General features: G+C 50.4%; 1 protein-coding gene across 1 annotated transcript; it reads right to left on the bottom strand.

Moving 5' to 3' along the window:
• Positions 1-648: 648 nt before the first annotated feature.
• On the bottom strand, positions 649-19,857 carry LOC146806242 (uncharacterized). Its single transcript, XM_085623484.1, has 3 exons — positions 19,741-19,857; positions 2,389-5,287; positions 649-2,054 (listed from the first exon to the last, which is right to left on the bottom strand). Exon 2 carries the CDS (start codon positions 5,101-5,103, stop codon positions 3,955-3,957), a length of 1,149 nt encoding a protein of 382 aa, XP_085479610.1. The 5' UTR covers positions 5,104-5,287; positions 19,741-19,857; the 3' UTR covers positions 649-2,054; positions 2,389-3,954.
• Between the last annotated feature and the right edge of the window lie 1,730 nt (positions 19,858-21,587).

Here is a 21,587-nt window from a genome sequence, read left to right as displayed (position 1 = left end):
AGTCTCTCCAACAATGTGGCACCCATAACCAAAAATCTCTTCCCTGCAGCAACAAACGTTCACTTTATCCATCATGCTTCTGCCTTATATGGATTACAATCAAGCAGTGGGAAGGGGGTTTTGACATCCTCTATGATCAGGAAAATATCTTCTTGGAACCAATACAGTTGAGCTTCGCTACTTCAGAGAAAGGAGCCTTTATACATTTCTATGGAAGAGTGAACTTGGAGCCCTGAAGTGTAACCGAACTCTGGAGGAGTGCCACAGGTGCTCCAAACATGGAGGCCTGTAGTCGACAACCCAGGAAGTAGGCATTGGATCAGAAAATTGTGGGAGAGAGAGGAAGCAAAACCCAACAATGTTTCCATATTCATTACCTCCCATATGCACTACAACTGGGTTCAAAGGTTAGCTTTGAAAGGATAAATGAGAACACTTAATGGCATGGAGAAGGCTAGGTTGCATTCTCGGACCTAGGAATCAAGGACTGCTTGCAGGTTTAATCGAGTTCATTTTCCAAAGGGTCACTCAGAGACCTTAAGTGAAGTTTGACTATATTTTCCTGCACATCGCTGTAGGTACTTGTCTCAAAGGTTTTATAAGGAAGCCGTTACAAACAATAGGACCTCCAAATACAGAACTCACAGGTAAAAATTGTACATTCTTTATTATCAAATGACACCCGCATTGCACAGTCCACGTACAGGGAGATTTCAAATCTGTTTTAGTATCGCGGGAACCACTTCAAAACTAAAGAAACTCCATGCAGGCTCTGAATAGTCATGGCTTAGGGGTGATTTGAGTTCACAAACAAAGCCAACAGAGAAGTTTCACTTCAAGTTTAATCTTTCTGGTGGGGAAACCATGTAATGTATTCATATGCATGTCAATTCAACAGTAAAAAACTTCAAAACCAATCAAAAAGGGAAACAAACTGGAAAATGTCCAACAAATGGTCAGATAAATTATGGAAACTGCTCCAGTATAGCATACATTTACAGCTGGCTCAACTTTGTCTTAAGAGTTGAAACCACCAGACTGACTAAGTTGGGTTGAAAGCATTAGTTTGATAATATACCTGGGGACAAGCGATGCATGTACCTCCGAGATGTACCATCAATGTAGCTAGACTAGGCCTGGCCTCCAGGGTAACTGAGGGAAACTGTGCATAAAGCAGCTCAAGCTGTACTTCATGACTCAGAAAAAGAAAGAAAATTCCCAAACAAGCCACAATTCCATAAATCAATTCATTGGAAAATGGGTGTTTTAGGATGATAACAGTGCACAGGACCAAACCCTTGCAAAAGGGTTGCTGCAGGGTGTTCTGCATATGCGGGTAGGTACAATCCCACAAACCATCAAATCAGAGACTCAGAAGATGATGTAATCCAACCGTTGCACTGCATAAACACACACACATACATTGCTTAGGGTGGTTGATCAAGCTCAAGAGTGCAGATGGCGGAGGTCCATCCGTCTAGCATTTTCAAGCAAAGGCAAACGACCATCAACAAAGTCTCCTCTTGCTCAGGTCATCCTAGGTTGAACAGCAGTTCATCAGAAAACGGTCTCATATTCCAAGTCGGAGAAATATTTGTCCTTAATATCCACTGTGCCCTCTTGCTCAAATCCGCAATTTTGCCAAATACATTTAGCTAATTTCTTGTATACACATTCTGTCCCCTTGGGTTGAGGTCTTGCTGTTAATTTTCTTAGAAGCTTGCAGACAGCGAAGAACTACCGTTTCAAGCAGGGTAGGTGTAGATAATTCGATCCAGTAAACATGCCAGAATGCTTCACTGCTCAGTTTCACTGCCCACGAGACGTTTGCATTGTAGTAAGGTGCAGATATTTCCCATCTGGCTGTTATTGCAATGAACAGGCTTGCAAGCACAACAGTGTCCGACAAGAGGGCAACACCACATAGAGTTTCTCATTTAGTGCGTTTCATTTAAACCTTAGGACTGACCAGTGACAGTCCCAGAACCAAAAGAGGATTGGCACTTTCTAACAGTTTGCACATATTCACTTTCGTTTTGTTATCCATCTTCATGCTGCAGAATATAAAAAAAAAAAAAAAGGTAAATTAAACATGGGCAACAGAGGAAAGTTAAACATTGTGCACTTTTGTTTGGATGTGAAACAAGACAGCAGTGACAAGAATACTTTTATTTTACTAATCTACTTAGTGGACTAAATCAACAATTATACATCACTTCATGTACGACTTTTAATAGGCTCCTTTATCCTTGTAGAATACCTTTCCTTTAATCACGATTTAACAGGTTTTATTTTACACTTGTAATCATTTCTAATGTATTATATGGTCCCTTTATAGAGCTCATGCAAACACGCCCAGAACACTATTAAAAGAATGAGTGACCTTACCTACAGGTATCACCGCTTTCTTTTCACCAAACATCGCTATCACAAGTTTCCGAGTAACTGGAGGACCGCCAGGCAGCTACTGTGTCAATGAACAAAGAATTATTCACAGCCTTCAATATCAGTTTAAGGGTCCAGCATCCCCAAGTGCTTTATTTCTTCTAAGATGGGATTAGATCTTGTAAAGCACAGCAGCTGCTTGATCACAGCGCGTGGTTATTCATACCACCAACAGTTGATGAGGACGTCTAGAGTCTGCTGAAAGGATGGTGACTGTAGAAGAACATGTACCACGTGGAATACTAATACTAGCATCAATTAAGGGGCGCTCCCGCTATCACTTCACAATTTAAATGGGCAGAATACAGGCTGACAACACGCGTATATGAAGTGATTGCAGGAATAAGGGCAGCAAATGTACCGACACGGGGATAAAACTGTTTGAAAGTCACAATCCATTCTTCCGCTGACCAGTAGGTCTTAAATACTGTTCGTGGAGCTAGTATGAGAAGGTCCCCAATTCAAAAGACTGAGGCAGACAGCGACTACAATCAAAACAAAAAAAAAAAAAAACAAAAAAAAAAGCTGCTACACCTCAAGGAAAAAAAAAAAAAAGTTACACCCACCAGAAATAAAGTTAAAAAATGTATAAAAGCATCTACATAACAGGGACAACTATTTGGCCAACATTACCCAAATAAATGTACATCAGTAGTAAGTGGAGTCCTTAACCAAGGAGCCATATTGTCCAGAAAAGTGAAATGGCAGAGGGGGGAACAAAACGCCAAAGGAACACACCAAATGTCTTTCATTGACGAGTTCAAGTGAAGCGATACTCAAACGAATATGAAATGTACTTTCATTTATTCTTCAGCTGCCCAGATAAACAACGGAAGGAAGGGAGAATTTTTTTTTTTTTTTAAAGGGGTAATGATCTCATGAGCATTTTACCTACAAAATAAGAACTAAAAGGCACATGCCAGGATCTCATAATTCACTTATGACACCACCACGCTGCAGAAAAGCAGTTCTTCACAGTGAACGAAGGCAGGGCATCAATGTGGCCATGGGGCCAACGGATACAAACAGGGCAGCAAAAGTCTTGCCATTTGCTCAAACAGAAGCATTCTAACAAATTTATGGTATAGTTGTCCCCGAAGGTCTGAGAGAAGAGTCTGGTTCCAAGTCACCAATAAACAAGCCCCAAAGGCTCTTTCTTCGGCTTAGTTTAGTTTCTGTACATTTTTGGGTTGCATTCAAGAACGTATCTGGGGAAAAAAAGGTCAAAACACCCCTATAAGCCAGAGCAATGAGCTTTCTATTCCAGCTTGTCAAGAAAAATCAAACTCCACTCCAGAGGAACACAGTAGAGTGGGGGTCACTCTGTAAGCAGTAAAGAGTGTATATCTGAAGGAGAGGGGGTTGCACTGACGTTTGAGGGATCCCAAAGAAAAGCACTCAGCAGCCTGGTGATTCATTAGTGAAGTGGAACCATTAGCAAAAAGATAAGACAGACGGGAGGGGGGGTGGGGGGGAGATTTGTAAACTGAAGCTGCTAAGCGTAGAGCATTACTTTTGTGCAGGTTTATTTGGTCGCTTCCTCTTACGTTTGGGAGCTGGTGTAGCTGGGCTCCCTGTATCCATTTTTGGATTTTTCCCTTTAGTAGCCGGGGTCGCAGCAGGGGTTTTCACTGCAGTGACTGTAGTTGGTGATTTTACTGCAGTAGCTGCACTGGAGGGTTTTGCTGCAGCAGCCTGTTTTGAATCAGGAGACTTTGCTGCAGCAGCTCGGATTGCAGCAGGGGACTTGTTTCGGCTCTTTATTAATTCTTCTGTGGAAGGACTGAACAGGTTGACGCCATCAAAGGGTTGATCGGCTAGCAAAGTCTGAAAGGGATACTGAAAGTTAGCAATCCTAAGCCATGCTCTGCGCCGGAGGACAATGCCAGCAGCCATGACTCTGGCGGCCACATCTGCCTGGTCTTTAGCAATCTCAATGCTAACATCTGCTGCAGCCAGGGCTTCACTTTGCAGCTCAAGAGCTTTGGCCTTCGCATCCTCAGGTAGGGTTTCCACAGCATCTGAAACCTGAGTCCAAAGGTGCTTGTTATAGCGTGCCAATACCAAGGCTAAATTGGCTTGCCTAAGGCTCAGGCCTCCGGAGTGGTATGCCCTTTTCCCGATTGAATCCATGACCTTTGATTCGCTGTCTGAGAGCGGAAATTCTGCTGCAATGGAAGTTTGCCCCCGGCTTGCTGCTTTCACGACAGCTGAATCTGCTGGAGGGTGAGAGAAGCAATGGATGGCAGAATCCCTTGGGACTCTGTACTTGCGATCCATTGCCTTGTGGACTGGTGTGGCCGATGCAGGCTTTTCCCATATAGCCTGGCACTGCTTCACAATAGCTTCGTCCAGTGGCAGAAGTACCCTGTCTGTAGGTGCAGTCATGCGTGCAAGCTTCGGTGGTTTTATCGAGTCATAGGGCGCAGCATTCAAGCCAAGGGCCTTGGCTGCTTTGGAAACTACCTTATGAAAGCTGTCATGCTCAATTAACCCTGCTGATTCGGACTGAGGTTCTGTGTGTGCAAGGGACCCATTAGGGGCTGAACTGAGTTTACCTTTAATTGACTCGTAAACCGCTTTCACATACCCTGACAAGACCTCAAGACCAAGCTCCTCGTCACTCTCTGAGGCGGAAGAAAACCCAGACTCCGCCATGTCAAGCACCCGCAGAGCAGACTCTACAGTCCTCACCAAATGTTACCCTAAGAAGGCACTCCGTCGTCTCAGCGCCAGCCTTACACTGAGGTCAGTGGGAAGTCAAAGTGAAACCAGGGTAGCAAGTGCTTGGACGTCTTCACGGTGAACCGCTTGCTTGGTTAAGGGTCTCGCAGAAAAATTCCTAGTTAAAAAAAAAAGGCAATAGTCAATCTACAAGTGCTAATCATACATGGAAAAATGAAGCAAATCATAACAGGAACTTGGTGCATCTCAAGTCTGCAAAAGTAGTCTGCAGCCTTTTAGTTTTATCTGTTCAATTAGGTACTAAAGTGCATGCCAGCTATCAATCATTCCGTCACCTAGAATTGAAATAACTGGCGAAATGAAGCGTAGGTAATCAATCAGCTGAATGAAGTTCTTTTATTCACAAGAGGTGCCTCAATGCTGAAGGAAGATGGCACATTGTCATGTTAGCATCACATCAAAAGGCACTGCCCACGTAGGATACTGCACCAATAAAAGATGCTGAGTGAAATCTTGCCGAGTCCACTGTCACTCTGTAATGCTTATGTACTACAACACTCAGAGCACTGACAGCCAATCACTAAAACTCATGCACCTCACCCAACACGCCCCACATAGATCAAACCGCAAACCCCCGCTTTCAACTAGGCACTCTGAAGGGTGCAAAAGACCCAGAGGCAAATGTGACTGCTCCAAGACCTCAGCAGGGGTATGAGGCTCTAAAGAAAGAATCCAACCGAACCATCAGAAAGAGACTGAAGCCTCGCAAGAACCATGGACAGGCTATAGATTCCAACACAAGACAGTCGGTCTGATGACGGCCTGACCATTCTGAAGGCAATGTCCATAAAAATACAACGGTTCTCACTTATACTTGCACTGCACCGTGCAATCATCCGCAAGTAACGCGCTGCAGCCATTAGAATCTATGACTTTTTATTATTTTAGGTATCTTAATATTAGAGAACGTTAACCCACAATACATCGAGGAACTCACTTATTTTGATTTCCCACAAACCTCAAATGCCTGGCAACTCTAGCCTTCACTCAGCCCTTACCTTCCCACTCCATTGCCTTCTGTCCCAGGTCACTGCAAAGCCTTTCCAAAGAGTTATAAGACTGGTCACAAGTGACTAACGGTCCAAGACCTGTATGGTCTCAGTAGATCGGATTTTTTTTTTTTTAAGCAAGTGCTCTTTAGTCAATATTTTTACAATAGGAGGAACAGTCAGAATGTAGTAGATGGGTGGTAGGGGTGGAACCTGTGATTTCGGGCGCTGCAGAGGGGATTGATGCTGCAGAGGCCTGCGGGAGCACAGGTGGCCGGGCATAGCGGTGCCCGATGTACACAGCGCACTGGGAGGCATGGCGATCTGAAGGCCGAACAGAGCAGGTTTGACGGCCCTGCAGGCCCGAGTGGAGCTCCAGCGGCAGAAAGAGGGGCGCCTCAAATCCTGCGCCGAGTGCAGAGAGCTGCCGAAGATATGGCGTCAGCGAGAGTCAAGAAAGGGGGCACAATTAAGGACTTGTTGTCGGAGCCGCCGGGCTCTCACGAAGGGGAACCCCGTGCCGGCTCAAGCCAGGCTGCCTCGCCTACGGGGGGGAAAAGCTGGAGGCCCAGTCACGCAACCTTATTTGGAGTCGTCGTTCTCAGCTCTAAGAGATGACATCCTCGCAGTTAAAAAAGACCTAGCGCATGAACTGCAAGCGGTTCAAAGAAGTCACAGATACAGGCGACAGGGTGGATGCCGTGGAGGGTAGAGGGAACTCCGGAGATGAAAAGATTGAACAATTGCAGCGAGAAATAATTGTTTGCCCGACCAGCCAATTGACTTGCAATCCCATGCGGAAGACCTGGAAAAATACTCCCGGCAAAGTATAATACGGGGAGGCCCACGGGAAGCAGAGGGAGACGACATAGAAGCCTACGTGGCGGCCCCATTTACTCAGATCCTGGGAGACACACCAGCAGCAGAGATCCGATTAGATAGGGCCCATAGCTATCCCGAGAGTGGCCCGGATGTCACCGTCTGTCACATTTCATGGCCAGACCCTTCATTTTTATCAAGACTTGGCTGCCACCACTCTCCAGAAGAGATGGGAGTTTCGCCCGATTTCAACCTTCCTGTGGGATAAAAAAGTGCCCTACTCCTGGGGGCACCCCTTCCGGTTGATCTTTTGCTGGCAAGACCAACTATATCAGATTCACTCTTGGGCTGCGGCATGCTAGCTACTACAGATAGAGATTGACTTGAGAGCAGAAGAGAAACCTAAAGCGCAGAAGGGAGCCCAGAAATCGGAGGATTGCTGGAGATGGCTACGGATACAGGGAACGGAGTGACTGGCCCGGACCAGGCTGCTATAGCCTTGGAGAGGAAGGCCCCGACCGAGAAGCTCGCGGAAGACTATGGCTAATGATCCCACTTGAGACTTTGCATTCTGGATGGGGGAGGGTGGGGAGTGGTTGGGGAGGCACCCGAGGCGTCTGTGGAGGACTGTCGCCACAACCCCTTATGGAGATTACACCACTGAGCAGGGAAGGATCTCACCTTTCCTTCCCTGGCTTTGGGGGTTAGTTGTTTTTATTGGGGGTACTGTTTATGGGTGCCTACTACGAAACTTATGCTATTATCTATCCAAACACTCGATGCACCTACAGCATTGCAATAAGGGGGAGGGAGTGGGAGCAGATGGAGACTCCACCGCAGGTAAGCAAAGTCCCAGTAGCCCCCCCATGGCCTCACCTATGAATGGTCTGAGGGTATTGGCCCTCAATGTCAAGGAATTGAAAAACCCGGTTAAGAGGAGGGCTATCATGTCCTATCTGGAACACTCGCAGGCAGAGGACTGTCTTCTTCAAGAAACATCTCCGAAGCAGATGTTGGCAGACTCAAATCTAGGGTGTTCCCCCAACAGCATTTCTCCTCCGCCAGCACGCAAGGCAGCATGAGTGGCACTGCTGTTCTCACGATCCATTTGTGGGATGCCGGGTCCAAAAATAGAAGAAATTAAAGGCCGCCTCCTAGGTTATCGCAATCACCTTGGCTCCATGGTATTGGGCCAGGAACAGTTTCTGCACGGGGCAGTGGAGGATATGATGGCTACGCAGGACCTTTGGGTGGTCATAGGGGGAGATTTGCATATAGTTTTCCACAGTGATCTGGATCGTTTGATACACAGGAATTGGTCGGGTGGGGCTATCAGTCCAGGGATCAGTTACTGGAGATGGGATTGCGAGACCTATGGAGGGCATCACATCCAGGGATACAGGACTATACCTTTTACTCCCTTGCATGTAAATCCTATGCTTGCATGCGGCTATGAGCTCGGTGGAAATAGAACCTCGCTCTCTGTGGGGACCTCGCCCTCCCACTGCATAGACAGACACCCTGCACCTGGCGGCTTCACAAAACTACTGCGCAGACCAGAGGTGACCAAGCAGATCAAGGGAGGGATCAGTGATTACTTCACGGTCAAAGACACATCCGGCGTGCCAATAGCCATGATTTGGGATGCCATGATAGCAGTTCTGAGGGGGAAATTTATCGTTTTCGCTGCAGCAGACAAAGTAAGGCTTGACAAACAAACACACACACACACACAAAGGCAACAAGTTTGGGAACTCAAGCGCATACACCACCGAACTGTGGCTACTAGGGTGTGGCAGCAGTTAGACATGGCTAGGAAACTGGTAGGGTTGGATCTAAACAACGCTGAATATTCGATTCTACGTCTTGTAAATTCCTTTTATGCGGGAGGAAATAAATGTGGCAGGATGCTCACAAATAAACAAATAAATAGGGTTGCTCCATGCCAATGCGGTTGATGCACCGTTGTCGCCGAAGGGAACTTTAATTGAGGTTGGGGGGAGAGGGGGGCTATCACGGTCAGATTCCGACCCTTTTACAGAGAGCTTTACTGGCCGCAGAATCTCCCCATACGGGATGTTTAGAGGTATCTTGAAGGGGCAAAAGTGGCGTGCTTGACAGCGGCAGATCGAGAAACTGGTGGGGGCGGAGTCATTGGGGAGGGAGAGGGGCTAGAGGGGGAAAAAAAAAAATCTGACCATGAGGTGGAACACAGGCCCCTGCAGCGGACACCTTCATCCACTGAGCCACAGGACCCGGCATACACACATCTATCTCTCTGTGCCGCCCTCCTCCCTCTGCCTGCCTCACTCCGTCTCCCACTCCCTCCCGCTTCCCCCCTCTCTCTGTCCCCTACCTCTGTCTGTCTGTCCCTCCCTCCCCCGCCTTGTCCCTCCCTCTCTCTCTCTCCCCCTGACCCTCCCTCCCTCTCTCCCTGTCCGTCGCTCCCTCCTTGTCCGTCCCTCCCTCTCCTGGTCAGTCCCTCCCTCCCCTTGTCCGTCCCTCCCTCCCTCTCCCCCCTCTTTCTCCCTCCCCCTCTCCCCGTCCCTCCCTCCCCAGTTTCCCCCTCCTCTCTCCGTCCCTGTCTCCCTCTCCCCGTCCCTGTCTCCCTCTCCCCGTCCCTCCCTCCCTCCCCAGTTTCCCCCTCCTCTCTCCGTCACTGTCTGTCTCCCTCTCCCCGTCCCTCCCTCCCTCCCCTCTCCCCGTCCCTCCCTCTTCCCCGTCCCTCCCTCCCTCTTCCCCGTCCCTCCCTCCCTCTTCCCCGTCCCTCCCTCCCTCTTCCCTGTCCCTCCCTCCCTCTTCACCGTCCCACACCCCCGTCTGTCCCTGCCTCCCTCCCAGTCTCTCCGTCCCTGCCTCCCTCTCTCCGTCCCTGCCTCCCTCTCCCCCTCTCTCCGTCCCTCCCTGCCTCCCTCTCTGTCTGTCCCTGCCTCCCTCTCTGTCTGTCCCTGCCTCCCTCGCTCCGTCCCTGCCTCCCTCTGTCCCTCCCCCCCTCCTCCCTGCCTCTGTCCCTCCCTCTCCCCGTCCCTCCCTCCCACCGTCCATCCCTCCCACCGTCCATCCCTCCCTCCCTGTCCCTCTCTTCCTCCCTCCGTCCCTGCCTCCCTCTCCCCGTCCTTCCCTCCCTCTCACCCCGTCCCTCCCTCCCTCTCACCCCGTCCTTCCCTCCCTCTCCCCGTCCTTCCATCCCTCTCCCCGTCCTTCCATCCCTCTCTCCCCCCTCCATCTCCCTCTCCCCGTCCCTCCCTCTCCCCGTCCCTCCCTCCCTCCCCGTCCCTCCCTCCCTCCCCGTCCCTCCTTCCCTCCCTCTCCCCTTCCCTCCCCTCCCTCTTCCCCGTCCCTCCCTCCCTCCCCGTCCCTCCCTCCCTCCCCGTCCCTCCCTCTCTCTCTCCCCGTCCCTCCCCCCGTCGCTGTCCCTGCCTCCCTCCCCCGTCTCTGCATCCGTCTCTCCGTTCCTGCCTCCCTCTCCCTGTCTCCCTCTCCCGGTCCCTGCCTCCCCTCGTCCCTCCCCTGTTTCCCCCCTCCTCTCCCCGTCCCTCCCCCGTCGCTCCCTCCCTCTTTCCCGTCCCTCCCTCCCTCTCTCCCCGTCCCTCCTCCGTCTCTGTGCCTGCCTCCATCTCTCTCCATCCCTCCCTCCCTCCCCCCGTCCCTCCCTCCGTCTCCCCTCCCTCCCCCGTCCCTCCCTCCCTCCCCCGTCCCACCCTCCCTCCCTCCCCCGTCCCACCCTCCCTCTCTCCCCGTCCCACCCTCCCTCTCTCCCCGTCCCACCCTCCCTCTCTCCCCGTCCCACCCTCCCTCTCTCCCCGTCCCACCCTCCCTCTCTCCCTGCCCCTCCCTCCCTCTCTCCCCGCCCCTCCCTCCCTCTCCCCATCCCTCCCTCTCCGTCCCTCCCTCCCCTCCTGTCCCCGTCCCTGCCTCCCTCTCCCCGTCCCTCCCTCCCTCTCCCCGTCCCTCCCTCCCTCTCTCCGTCCCCGCCTCCCTCTCTCTCTCCGTCCCCGCCTCCCTCCCTCTCCCCGTCCCTGCCTCCCTCTCCCCGTCCCTGCCTCCCTCTCCCCGTCCCTGCCTCCCTCTCCCCGTCCCTGCCTCCCTCCCTCTCCCCGTCCCTGCCTCCCTCCCTCTCCCCGTCCCTGCCTCCCTCCCTCTCCCCGTCCCTGCCTCCCTCCCTCTCCCCGTCCCTGCCTCCCTCCCTCTCCCCGTCCCTGCCTCCCTCTCCCCGTCCCTGCCTCCCTCTCTCTCTCTCCCCGTCCCTGCCTCCCTCTCTCTCTCCCCGTCCCTGCCTCCCTCTCTCTCTCCCCGTCCCTGCCTCCCTCTCTCTCTCTCCCCGTCCCTGCCTCCCTCTCTCTCTCCCCGTCCCTGCCTCCCTCTCTCTCTCCCCGTCCCTGCCTCCCTCTCTCTCTCCCCGTCCCTGCCTCCCTCTCTCTCTCCCCGTCCCTGCCTCCCTCTCTCTCTCTCCCCGTTCCTGCCTCCCTCTCTCTCTCTCCCCGTCCCTGCCTCCCTCTCTCTCTCTCCCCGTCCCTGCCTCCCTCTCTCTCCCCGTCCCTGCCTCCCTCTCTCTCCCCGTCCCTGCCTCCCCGTCCCTGCCTCCCCCTCCCTCCCCGCCTCCCCCTCCCTCCCAGTCCCTGCCTCCCCCTCTCCCCGTCCCTCCCTCCCCCTCTCCCCATCCCTCCCTCCCCCTCACCCCATCCCCCCGTCCCCCCTCCCCCTCACCCCGTCACCCCCTCTCCACGTCCCTCCCTCCCCCATCTCTCCGTCCCTGCCTCTCTCCCGGTCCCTGCCTCCCTCTCCCCGTCCCTGCCCCCCTCTCTCCGTCCCTGCCTCCCTCTCTCCGTCCCTGCCTCCCTCTCTCCGTCCCTGCCTCCCTCTCTCCGTCCCTGCCTCCCTCTCTCCGTCCATCCCTCCCTCTCCCCGTCCATCCCTCCCTCTCCCCGTCCATCCCTCCCTCTCCCCGTCCCTCCCTCCCTCTCCCCGTCCCTCCCTCCCTCTCCCCGTCCCTCCCTCCCTCTCCCCGTCCCTCCCTCCCTCTCCCCATCCCTCCCTCCCTCTCCCCATCCCTCCCTCCCTCTCCCCATCCCTCCCTCCCTCTCCCCATCCCTCCCCCCTTCCCTCCCTTCCTCCCCCGTCCCTCCCTCCGTCCCTGCCTCCCTCTCTCCGTCTCCCCGTCCCTCCCTCTCCCCGTCCCTCCCTCTCCCAGTCTTTCCCTCCCTCTCTCTCCCCGCCCCTCCCTCTCCGCCCCTCCCTCCCTCTCCGCCCCTCCCTCTCTCCCCGCCCCTCCCTCTCTCCCCGCCCCTCCCTCTCTCCCCGCCCCTCCCTCTCCCCATCCCTCCCTCGCTCTCCGTCCCTCCACCCCTGTCCCCGTCCCTGCCTCCCTCTCCCCATCCCTCCCTCCCCCTGTCCCCGTCCCTGCCTCCCTCTCCCCCTCCCCCTCCCCCCCTACCTCCCTCTCCCCCTCCGTCCCTGCCTCCCTCCCTCTCTCCGTCCCTGCCTCCCTCCCTCTCTCCGTCCCTGCCTCCCTCCCTCTCTCCGTCCCTGCCTCCCTCCCTCTCTCCGTCCCTGCCTCCCTCCCTCTCTCCGTCCCTGCCTCCCTCCCTGCCTCCCTCCCTCTCTCCGTCCCTGCCTCCCTCCCTGCCTCCCTCCCTGCCTCCCTCTTTTCCATCACTCAGTCTCCCTAGCATCTGTAGCTGGCTTTAATTCTGACTCTCACCCCGAGCTGTCAGATCAAAGCCCCCCTTTGGCGCCAGCCACCCGTCCGTGTAGGTATGCATGCATCAATTATATATAGCGCCAACCTGGCGGTGAGCATTTGTGCACTATGCTGCGAGAGCTGAGACCAGGCCTGAACTCCCTGGCCTTGGCTCAACTGACTACAGGCTGGCAGGAAACATCACGGGCTCTTAACGCACACCTCACCCGGCTCTCACTCCCTACTGCCCTCTGTAACATTATGCCATCTCACCATGCTCTCACTCCCTGCTGCCCTCTGTAACCCTATGCCATCTCACCATGCTCACTCCCTGCTGCCCTCTGTAACCCTATGCCATCTCACCATGCTCTCCACTCCCTGCTGCCCTCTGTAACCCTATGCCATCTCACCATGCTCTCACTCCCCGCTACCCTCCGTCACCTCACCCAGCTCTCACACCCTGCTGTCCTTCGTCATTCTCTGTAACCTCACCCCCGCGTGTGTGGCAGCCGGGGCTGCGACAGCTTCCCAGGCACACACACAGCTGCACCAGAATACTTCACGGGACTTTAAAAGACCATTTGCATGATAACGAGGCTTTGTTGTATTTCACCTCTTCTTAGCGCCCCTGCAGCTCCACTCGGGACTATCGCTGGAATTGCCCAGCCCCCACAGAGCCTGTGTTTGCTGACACCTTAAAAAAAAAAACTTTAAAAAACGCAGGTACGATGTCTGCAAGGCCTGCGGGCCGCCAAGGAAGGCTTGCCAGGCCTCTGGCGGCCCACACTACAAGTACCCGTGTTCTAGACAATAACAAGGCGGCTGACAATCTTGATAGCTGGATTAGATCAGCGATTGGTTGGCCCCAGAAAAAATAAAGTAACAGCGAAGAAATGAAGCTCCAACCCCCTGGTACAACTCAGAGCTTAAACTTACAAAATCAAAATGTAGGTGCATTGAGCGTGCGTAGAGGGCAGACTACATCGAGCAGGATAAACTTGTCTATAAAATAGCCCTAGTTGAATACAAGGAAGCCATTAAAAGCACTAAAATGAACTATTTTACAAGCAAAATAGCGCGGCTAAAAACTCTTCTACTAGAAGCCTTCCTGTGGTATCCTGGTTTAGGTACTATGTATCTTCCCCACTTACCTGTCTTGCTGCTCAGCCAGTGTGGATGAATAGTGGAATGTTGGTGTGTGTGATGTGATGTAATGATAGTATGTGGAGGATGCCTGATGGATGGAAGTCAGTTGGGAGATTGGGCTGAGCAGCAAGGGAGCTGCTCCTGGTGGGGCTTTCTATATTACTATACTTAAGACCTGATTCTTCTGTGATCCTGTACTAAAGATCTAATAAACCTACTTTAATCATCACTTTTCATTTACATCGTTAATTATTACATTCGGCGTCGACTGGATTGAACCTACACCTGGAGAAACTTCATGAAACTCCAAGATTAAGATCTACAAGCAAGATAAAAGAATTCCTCAAAAGCAACTCAAGCTTACTGGCACCCCGACCAAGCCCCACCAGTGACCTTCCACTGGTCGCCCTCAACTTTGGATGTGCCAGTTACTGCCTGCATAAAAGTTAAGTGTGCCAGTCCCTGACTGTTCACAGCGTCACGCTTCTTCCTGCCTGTCTCTACTTGTCATTGAGGCCACTACCTGTCCAGTGAGGAAGAATGTCGGAGACTACTGCAATTTCCACCTGCCCTGATCCTGCGTTGCTGCCTTCCTTCAACGAGCCAGAACTGAGGAAGGAAATCTGAACCGGGACAAGAAATGTCTACCAGGTCAGTGATTCCTGATCTGCATCAGAGAGACGAAACCGACGAAAGAGACCCAAGATCAAGAAGCGAGCTGAAATGTAAATTACGTAATTTTAGTGTATACCAGCGAAAACAAGTGGTTACGTGCTGCCACCTAATGGAGGAATGTTTGACTTATTTGCTTGCATCTTCATGTAAGAAGAAAGGAAAACGTCTTTTTACAGCTCATTTGCAGCGTGGAGAAATGGAGAACACCGGCCCTGCTGCTTCGTGTTGCCAAGTGAGGCATTTTATTAATTTGGCACCATTATTTATTAAGGCAAATTAAGACTTTTTTGCCCTTGATATTGGCACTTAAACCGCCTCTATAAATGGAGCTCGAGCTGCGCTTAGCGCGCGCATTCTGAGCGCATCATTCATGTTTCGAAAGTTGCTTAAGCAAGTTCAGTCCTACCTGCTTACTTCTTTGTAGTCCAGCGATGCTTTTCTGGATCTACTAGGACGTTGTAGGTGCTACTCAATCCACGCCTTGCCGCACTAGCGTGCTGTGAACCACACGGCAAGTCGTCAACAAAACGTGCCGCCATTTTTAACTTTCTCTGGAGTACTACAATTTGTGACGCTAGCCTCGGTGCTTTCGTTAGTGCGCGTGTGGCAAAATAAAGTTAATTTAATCGGCGCTCCCATCTTTCTTTAACTAAATTCAACAACCCGCCTATCCCGGACTGGTCAGATCGAGTTCTTTACTATGATCTCTTGGCAGCGTTTATTATGGACCACATATTCTGGCTTTTGACGTCAGTTCTTGGAAGATTAGCAGATTGGAAGACTAGCAACACAGTCTCCACAGCGTTTTCGGAAAGGAACTGCAAGCTTCCAGATACTACAATCTTCTTTTATTGGTCGTTGTTCGGTCAAGTGAGAATAGTGTCGCAATGTAACATTTGCTTTAGTTTATTACTGTTATTTTACAGGCATTCAGTGTTTCAACTAAAGTACATTCGCCTTCTCAATTGGCGCAGTTATAAAAAGGATGGATGATTTATACTTTCTCATTTTCTACAGTTCAGTTTATTTAAGCATGCTAAAAGGATTTGTTCTACTGTTTTGGGGGTCAAATTCATTTCTACCTATATGGTTCAGTTTGGGAACTCCCATTTTGAAGTATACGTTTGTTAGCCCGTGTTCTTCCTCTTAGGAATGGATACATCACCTACATTATTACTGTAGGTTACTTAACTACGTGATATGGTTGTTCACACTGTTTTCTTATGAGTTTCAGTAGATGAACTTTTATTAATTAAGATATTGCCTACTGGCTATGTGACCGTTAGTGCATAATATTAAAGTTATTCAATTTACAGTGCTATGCGTTTGCATATTAGCATGTGACCTTCCATTTTTCTTCAATATAGTGCTGTGGATTCGCCACACACTTGTTTTCTACATATTATTTATTCTATAGTACTTTGCATGTGACTTTCCACTTTTACTTAAAGTAATGCCCGTGGATTAGTCACCTACATGATTCTTACATGTTTGTTCACAAGTTTCTTCATAGGAATTGTTAAAGTATGTGTTGTAGTAGCTTTTAGCTAAAATTTTCTATAGGTGTTTTTTCACTTTCATATGGTACCTGTGAGTGACATCGCACCTACTTATTTACTATCTATGGATTTATTTTAATGTGAGTAACCCCTTGTGCTTTTAAAATTCTATTTTCTCTGTTACCATCACCATGCTGGTCTGGCCAACTAGTATGTCCTGTTGGTGACCTAGAAATCAATTTCTTGTTTTAAAAAAAATTGGTGCAAGATTTATGTATTGACAGTTTGACAATTACATTCCTTTATTTGATCCATAAAGGGGGAAGAGGCGGTCAGGTGTTGTGACATTCTTTGTTTATTTGTAGTGGATTCATTTATGGTTTTACTGTAAGTTTCAATTTTACAATGACCATGCTCTATGCTTGTATTATTCATTTGTTTGCGTTCCTTTAAGGGGGAAGGTGTGTGGTATCCTGGTTTAGGTGCTATGTATCTTCCCCACTTACCTGTCTTGCTGCTCAGCCAGTGTGGATGAATAGTGGAATGTTGGTATGTGTGATGTAATGATAGTATGTGGCGGATGCCTGGTGGATGGATGTCAGTTGGGAGATTGGGCTGAGCAGCAAGGGAGCTGCTCCTGGTGGGGCTTTCTATATTACTATGCTTAAGACCGGATTCTTCTGCGATCCTGTATTAAAGATCAAATAAACCTACTTTAATCATCACTTTTCATCTACATTGTTAATTATTACACTTCCCTATCGAGCTGCTAAGCTCTGGAATGAATATCAGTCACCACTAGGCTACAACCTACTAGACCCCTGTTTAATAAAAGGCTTAAGACCTGGCTAAACCCCTTATGGGATATGTTGCTTTGACACCCAAATCATTCCACGTTACTTGCTACTCTCAGTGCCACGATGCCTCGGCATTCGTGTGCTCTATAATTCTTTACTTACTTATAGCTTTAGAAGGGGCACGCGGCAAAGGTGCCTGCTCTCCCCTTTACTGTTTACGTCGTATATGGAGCCTTTTGCACATAGGGTTCGGGACGATCATGGGATCACGAGTATGCAATTTGGGGGAAAAGAACATCTGATCACGCTATATGCCGGCCACCTGAGTGTGGTTAGGGCATCCCATGTATTGCAAGCTACTTTCAAGCTGCTCAGCTTAGGTACACAGTTGAATGGCCTAGGCCAGAGTCCGAGAAAGAGTGGCTATTCATGTACAGGGCACTGAAGGGCTAGCACTATGGAAGGTAACAGTTTTGGCTCAGGCCTATCATCCGGCAAGCCTCTATCAGCGATCACTGCGCCCACCCTGAAGGTGTGGCACAGTGGCGACACGTTAAGCATATCATCGCGCCCGTCTCCCCTCACCCCAGTAGTGAATTGAGATTTCGCCCAGGGGATGGATAGCGCCTTGTTAAGTGCACAGTGGAAGTCTGGATGCAGATCAATTGGTCATTTCTTTGAGGAAGAGAGTCCCACATCGTTTGAGGCACTTAAGACTGAATATGCAATACCAGAAGGAAAATAATTTAGATACGGCACTGGCTGATGCAGCTGTTTGTGAGGGAGGCATCACAGCGTCATCTAACCACATTTGAGAAATGGCTCATCCGGAGGGACTTGGATAGGAGCATCTCCTATGACCTGTATGGGCTCCTGGAGGAGGGGGACCGGACTCAAAGACCCCTGCTCAACTCCAGAGGGAACAGGAATTGGAGTGGCAACTATCTCAGGAAGCATGGCGAGACATCTACCACCGGGAGAGGGATACTGCCGCTAATTCATCTAGCGCAGAAACGGCAATGAAGATGGCCACATACTGGTACCCAACCCCCAGTCCGGCTGCAAGAAGGGAATCCCGAGCGGGAGGATAGATGTTGGAGGGGATATGGCAAACGGGGAACCCTGGTTCACATCTTGTGGTTGTGCCCCAAATGGACCCAGTTCTGGGAGGAAATCCTATCAGATAATGGATACAAACTTTGATACTCAGATATCCAGGTTCCCTGCATATGTGATACTGGGCACCCCTAACTCACTAACATATCAGCTTAAATCCAAAAGGGGCAAACATATAGCACTGGCATTAGATGCAGCACATCAATCGGTTCTAGCTCTATGGGGAACCGAGAAGGTACAATCATGCCGACACTGCACAGCATCAGGCAACTCCTGGGAATGGAGAGGCTTTTGACGACACTCAGACAACAGGGGGACAGATTCAGGGAGTTCTGGCATCCATTCATTGCTCCGTTTTCCCCAGGAAATTACAGAACTGACTTTCCCTAGATATTTAAAATTGCTGCGCCTCACCGAGTCGATTGAGTGATTGTGTTCAGATCCCCACTCACGAATGAAGCCTGTGTTTGTACTAAAACAAAGATAGTTAGGCACCGGGGGGCGTGGTGTACAGGGCTCGAAAAATCTGAGATCATTCTTAGACTCACACTGCTTACTAGGTCATTGCACCCCGCAGTACTGTACCAAACACTACCTTTCACTCACGCGGGTTACCCTTCCAATCCCTGGAACCCCCGTCTATATCGTGCACACCCTTTTACATAGCTAGGTCCTGAAGAAACGCCACTGACCTTGACAGGCTAAGCAGGCGTGAAACATGTAGACCTTTTTCTGAGTCACATAAGCACTTTACACCCACTTGTGACTTCCTGACCTTCTGGTCTTTTTACTTTACCAGGGGCTCCGTAACATTAAAATAGCATATTTGGACACCCCTAGGTAATTTTATCCACACACTTTGCACGCACGTAATCATCTGTTCCTTGGATCCTTTTCTCTCTACCCCCGTTTTATCTCACACAGTCGCACTCACCTATCGGCTTTTCTCTTTAAAAGACCTCCGCTAAAGAGACCCTTCGGGGGCCCGTCGGGCATTGCAGCGCCGGCCTGACGAGGAGCAATAAAAAGCCTGATGATGAAGCAAGACATCCTCCGGGGTGTGTGAGGGAAAACTAGAGGCTACACTGAGTCCTCCCCTTCGGGATTGGATCCTTGATACTGGGGATAGTTCTCTTTGCCTCTTTTCACCTTCACCTTTCCCCTCCACCTCTCCCTCCCTTCTACACTTTCTATCTCTTTCTACCTGTCTCTCTCTCTTTCCTCTCTGTGATCCCTCTTCTTTTTCCGTTGAGTAGGTGTTCACTAATCCTGTTTCACCTCCAACAAGGAACAATGTCCTCCTCATTGATGTAACTATTAATGTTGGAGCACGGACATTGGACCATAACTAGTTCCTGGTCCCCCTTCTTTTGTTGACAAAAGTAGGACAACGCCATCCAAGCTTACATTGTGTAACAAAAAGGACTCACTCAGCTCTCACTATCCAGCGCGGTTGGATTCTACTTAAACTTTGAGAACTGCAAATACAGACTCTTTACAAGCGACTTGAAAAGTAGACTGTCCGCGGCAACAACTTGAATGTGCCATAGGCTTCAGCCGGTGCAAGTACAACGGGGAGGAAATACAAGACCCGGGAGGAGTCCACGACCACAGAGACGAGCGCGGTCAGCTCGAGAGCCCCAGGCCCACGAGTTAATACCTCATCCAGGCCACGGGAGGGGTCTGCAGAGGACCCCCGCTCCTTCCGGTATCCTCTCGAGGATGAGAGGCCAACACACACGGACCGCTGGTACACCCGCACATTATGAAGGAGGCTACGGTGGAAACCTCATACGAAGGCTGTAAACTGAAATACCCCCCGCACTCACCTCACACTCGGTACCACGTGCACCGTGGATAATCCCAGCACCACCGAGGCCCGAGACGCACTGATCAGACAGGAAAAACGCGCCTTCAGCGACCGGAAGTGCAACGGAAACCCTTTCACCGACATCAAAGAAGGACTAAAAGCAGAAGGGGGTGTGCGGCGGCCATCTCTGAATGGTGTCAGGTCCTTTGACCTGTCAACCCTACCTATTAGATGTGGCGGAAGATAGACTAATTATATTGTAGTCAACACCCTCTAGGAGACCCCCCCCCCAGGGCTGTGAGGAGTGGCTGAGAGGGGAAAGTAACTGTGGCGGAGGAGAATCGCTATCCCTTATGAGCCTCTAGTCTAGTGTGACCCGCATGGCAGACCGCATCATAGTCTGCATGGGCCAGGACCGGGCAGTGTGTTTTATTTATTTTATTTTTATTTAGTGCATTTTTATAAAGCGTGGACATTACCCGAAGGTGTCAGAGCGCTGTACAATAGATATAATATACAGTTACCTTACAAGAGAAAAGAGTTACACAATAGAACATTACAAAGATAAACAGGAGACTTAAAAGGAAGGGTACACAAACACAAAATCCAACACAGCAGGCAAGGGTGAGGAATGTACAAGAAAAAAATAAAAATTTACAATGATGAGCGAACTTCCTAGAGGGGCCTGAGAATGAAAGTATAAGTTCTGAAAGTGTCTTTGTAAGAGAAGAGATTTGAGGTCAGCTTTGCAGATCCGGGTAGAGGAGGTGGTGCGGAACAATGGGGGAAGTGAGTTCCAGATTCTCACCGCATTACCAGAGAAGGATTGCTCCATCGATCTTTCCCTTTTGAAGGAGGGGGGGCTCAAGCAGAAGCTTTTCCGCATTGCGAGAGGGTCGAGAGCCTCCGGACAATTTCAATTTATTCGCCAGGTAACGAGGGGAGGAAGTGTGCAAGGCTTTGTGTGTGATGCAGGCAGTTTTGTAAATAGATCTTGCTTCGATGGGAAGCCATCGAAGAGAAGACAGGATAGGAGTGACGTGGTTGCTTCGTTTAGACCCTGAAATAAAGCGAGCTGCTCAATGGAGGATGGATTTGAGAGGGGAGAGGTGGGTTTTGGGTAGGCCCGTCAGAAGAGAATTGCAATAATCCAGTCTAGAGAGAACCAGCGATTGTACCAAGGTTTTTAGGTCTTTCTCCGGGAAGAACAGACAAATCCACCACAGAAGGCGCAACTGGTAACGTGCGTTCTTAGCAATTGAGTTGATGTGAGAGATTAGGCCGAGTCTTTTGTCAAGTATGACACCTAGGGATTTAGCGCTGTCGACAATGATGGGTTTATTGTTGCGTAAGTTCAGCTGATCCATCCAAGACTGAACAGGAGGAGGGGAGAGAGAGGTAGAAAGGAGGAGGAATCCAGTTTTGGCGGGATTTAGAATGAGTTGGTGAGCTAACATCCAGTTGTGAATAGAGTTGAGAGTAGAGTGGAGTAGTAAGAGATCGTGTGAGGAAGACACCTTGAGGTAGATTTGAGTGTCATCCGCATAAAGATGGTTATGGATCCCAGATTTACTTAGGAGGTTCCCTAATGATTCCAGATACAGAATAAACAAAGTGGGTGCAAGGATAGAACCTTGAGGGACGCCTTGACCTACAGCCAATGGAGACGAAAGACTGTTCGCTATCTTGATCATTTGGGATCTGTCCGAGAGGAATGAGGCAAACCATTTAAGCACTGTGCCACCAAGCCCATTCTCTGTTGAAGAGTGTTAAGGAGGGTGTTATGATTAACAGTGTCAAAGGCTGCAGAGAGGTCTAGAAGAATCAGAAGACACGATTCCCCAGAGTCGAGTATATGCAGCGCAT

This window comes from Triturus cristatus, chromosome 8 (genome assembly GCF_964204655.1).
Source record: "Triturus cristatus chromosome 8, aTriCri1.1, whole genome shotgun sequence".
Taxonomy (NCBI): domain Eukaryota; kingdom Metazoa; phylum Chordata; class Amphibia; order Caudata; family Salamandridae; genus Triturus; species Triturus cristatus.
Note: the sequence above shows the minus strand (reverse complement) of the source record. Positions and strands in the feature narration are given on the sequence as shown.

Excerpts from the sequence above, each read along its gene's own strand:
- LOC146806242 (XM_085623484.1), bottom strand. The coding sequence starts at position 5,103 with ATGGCGGAGTCTGGGTTTTCTTCCGCCTCAGAGAGTGACGAGGAGCTT.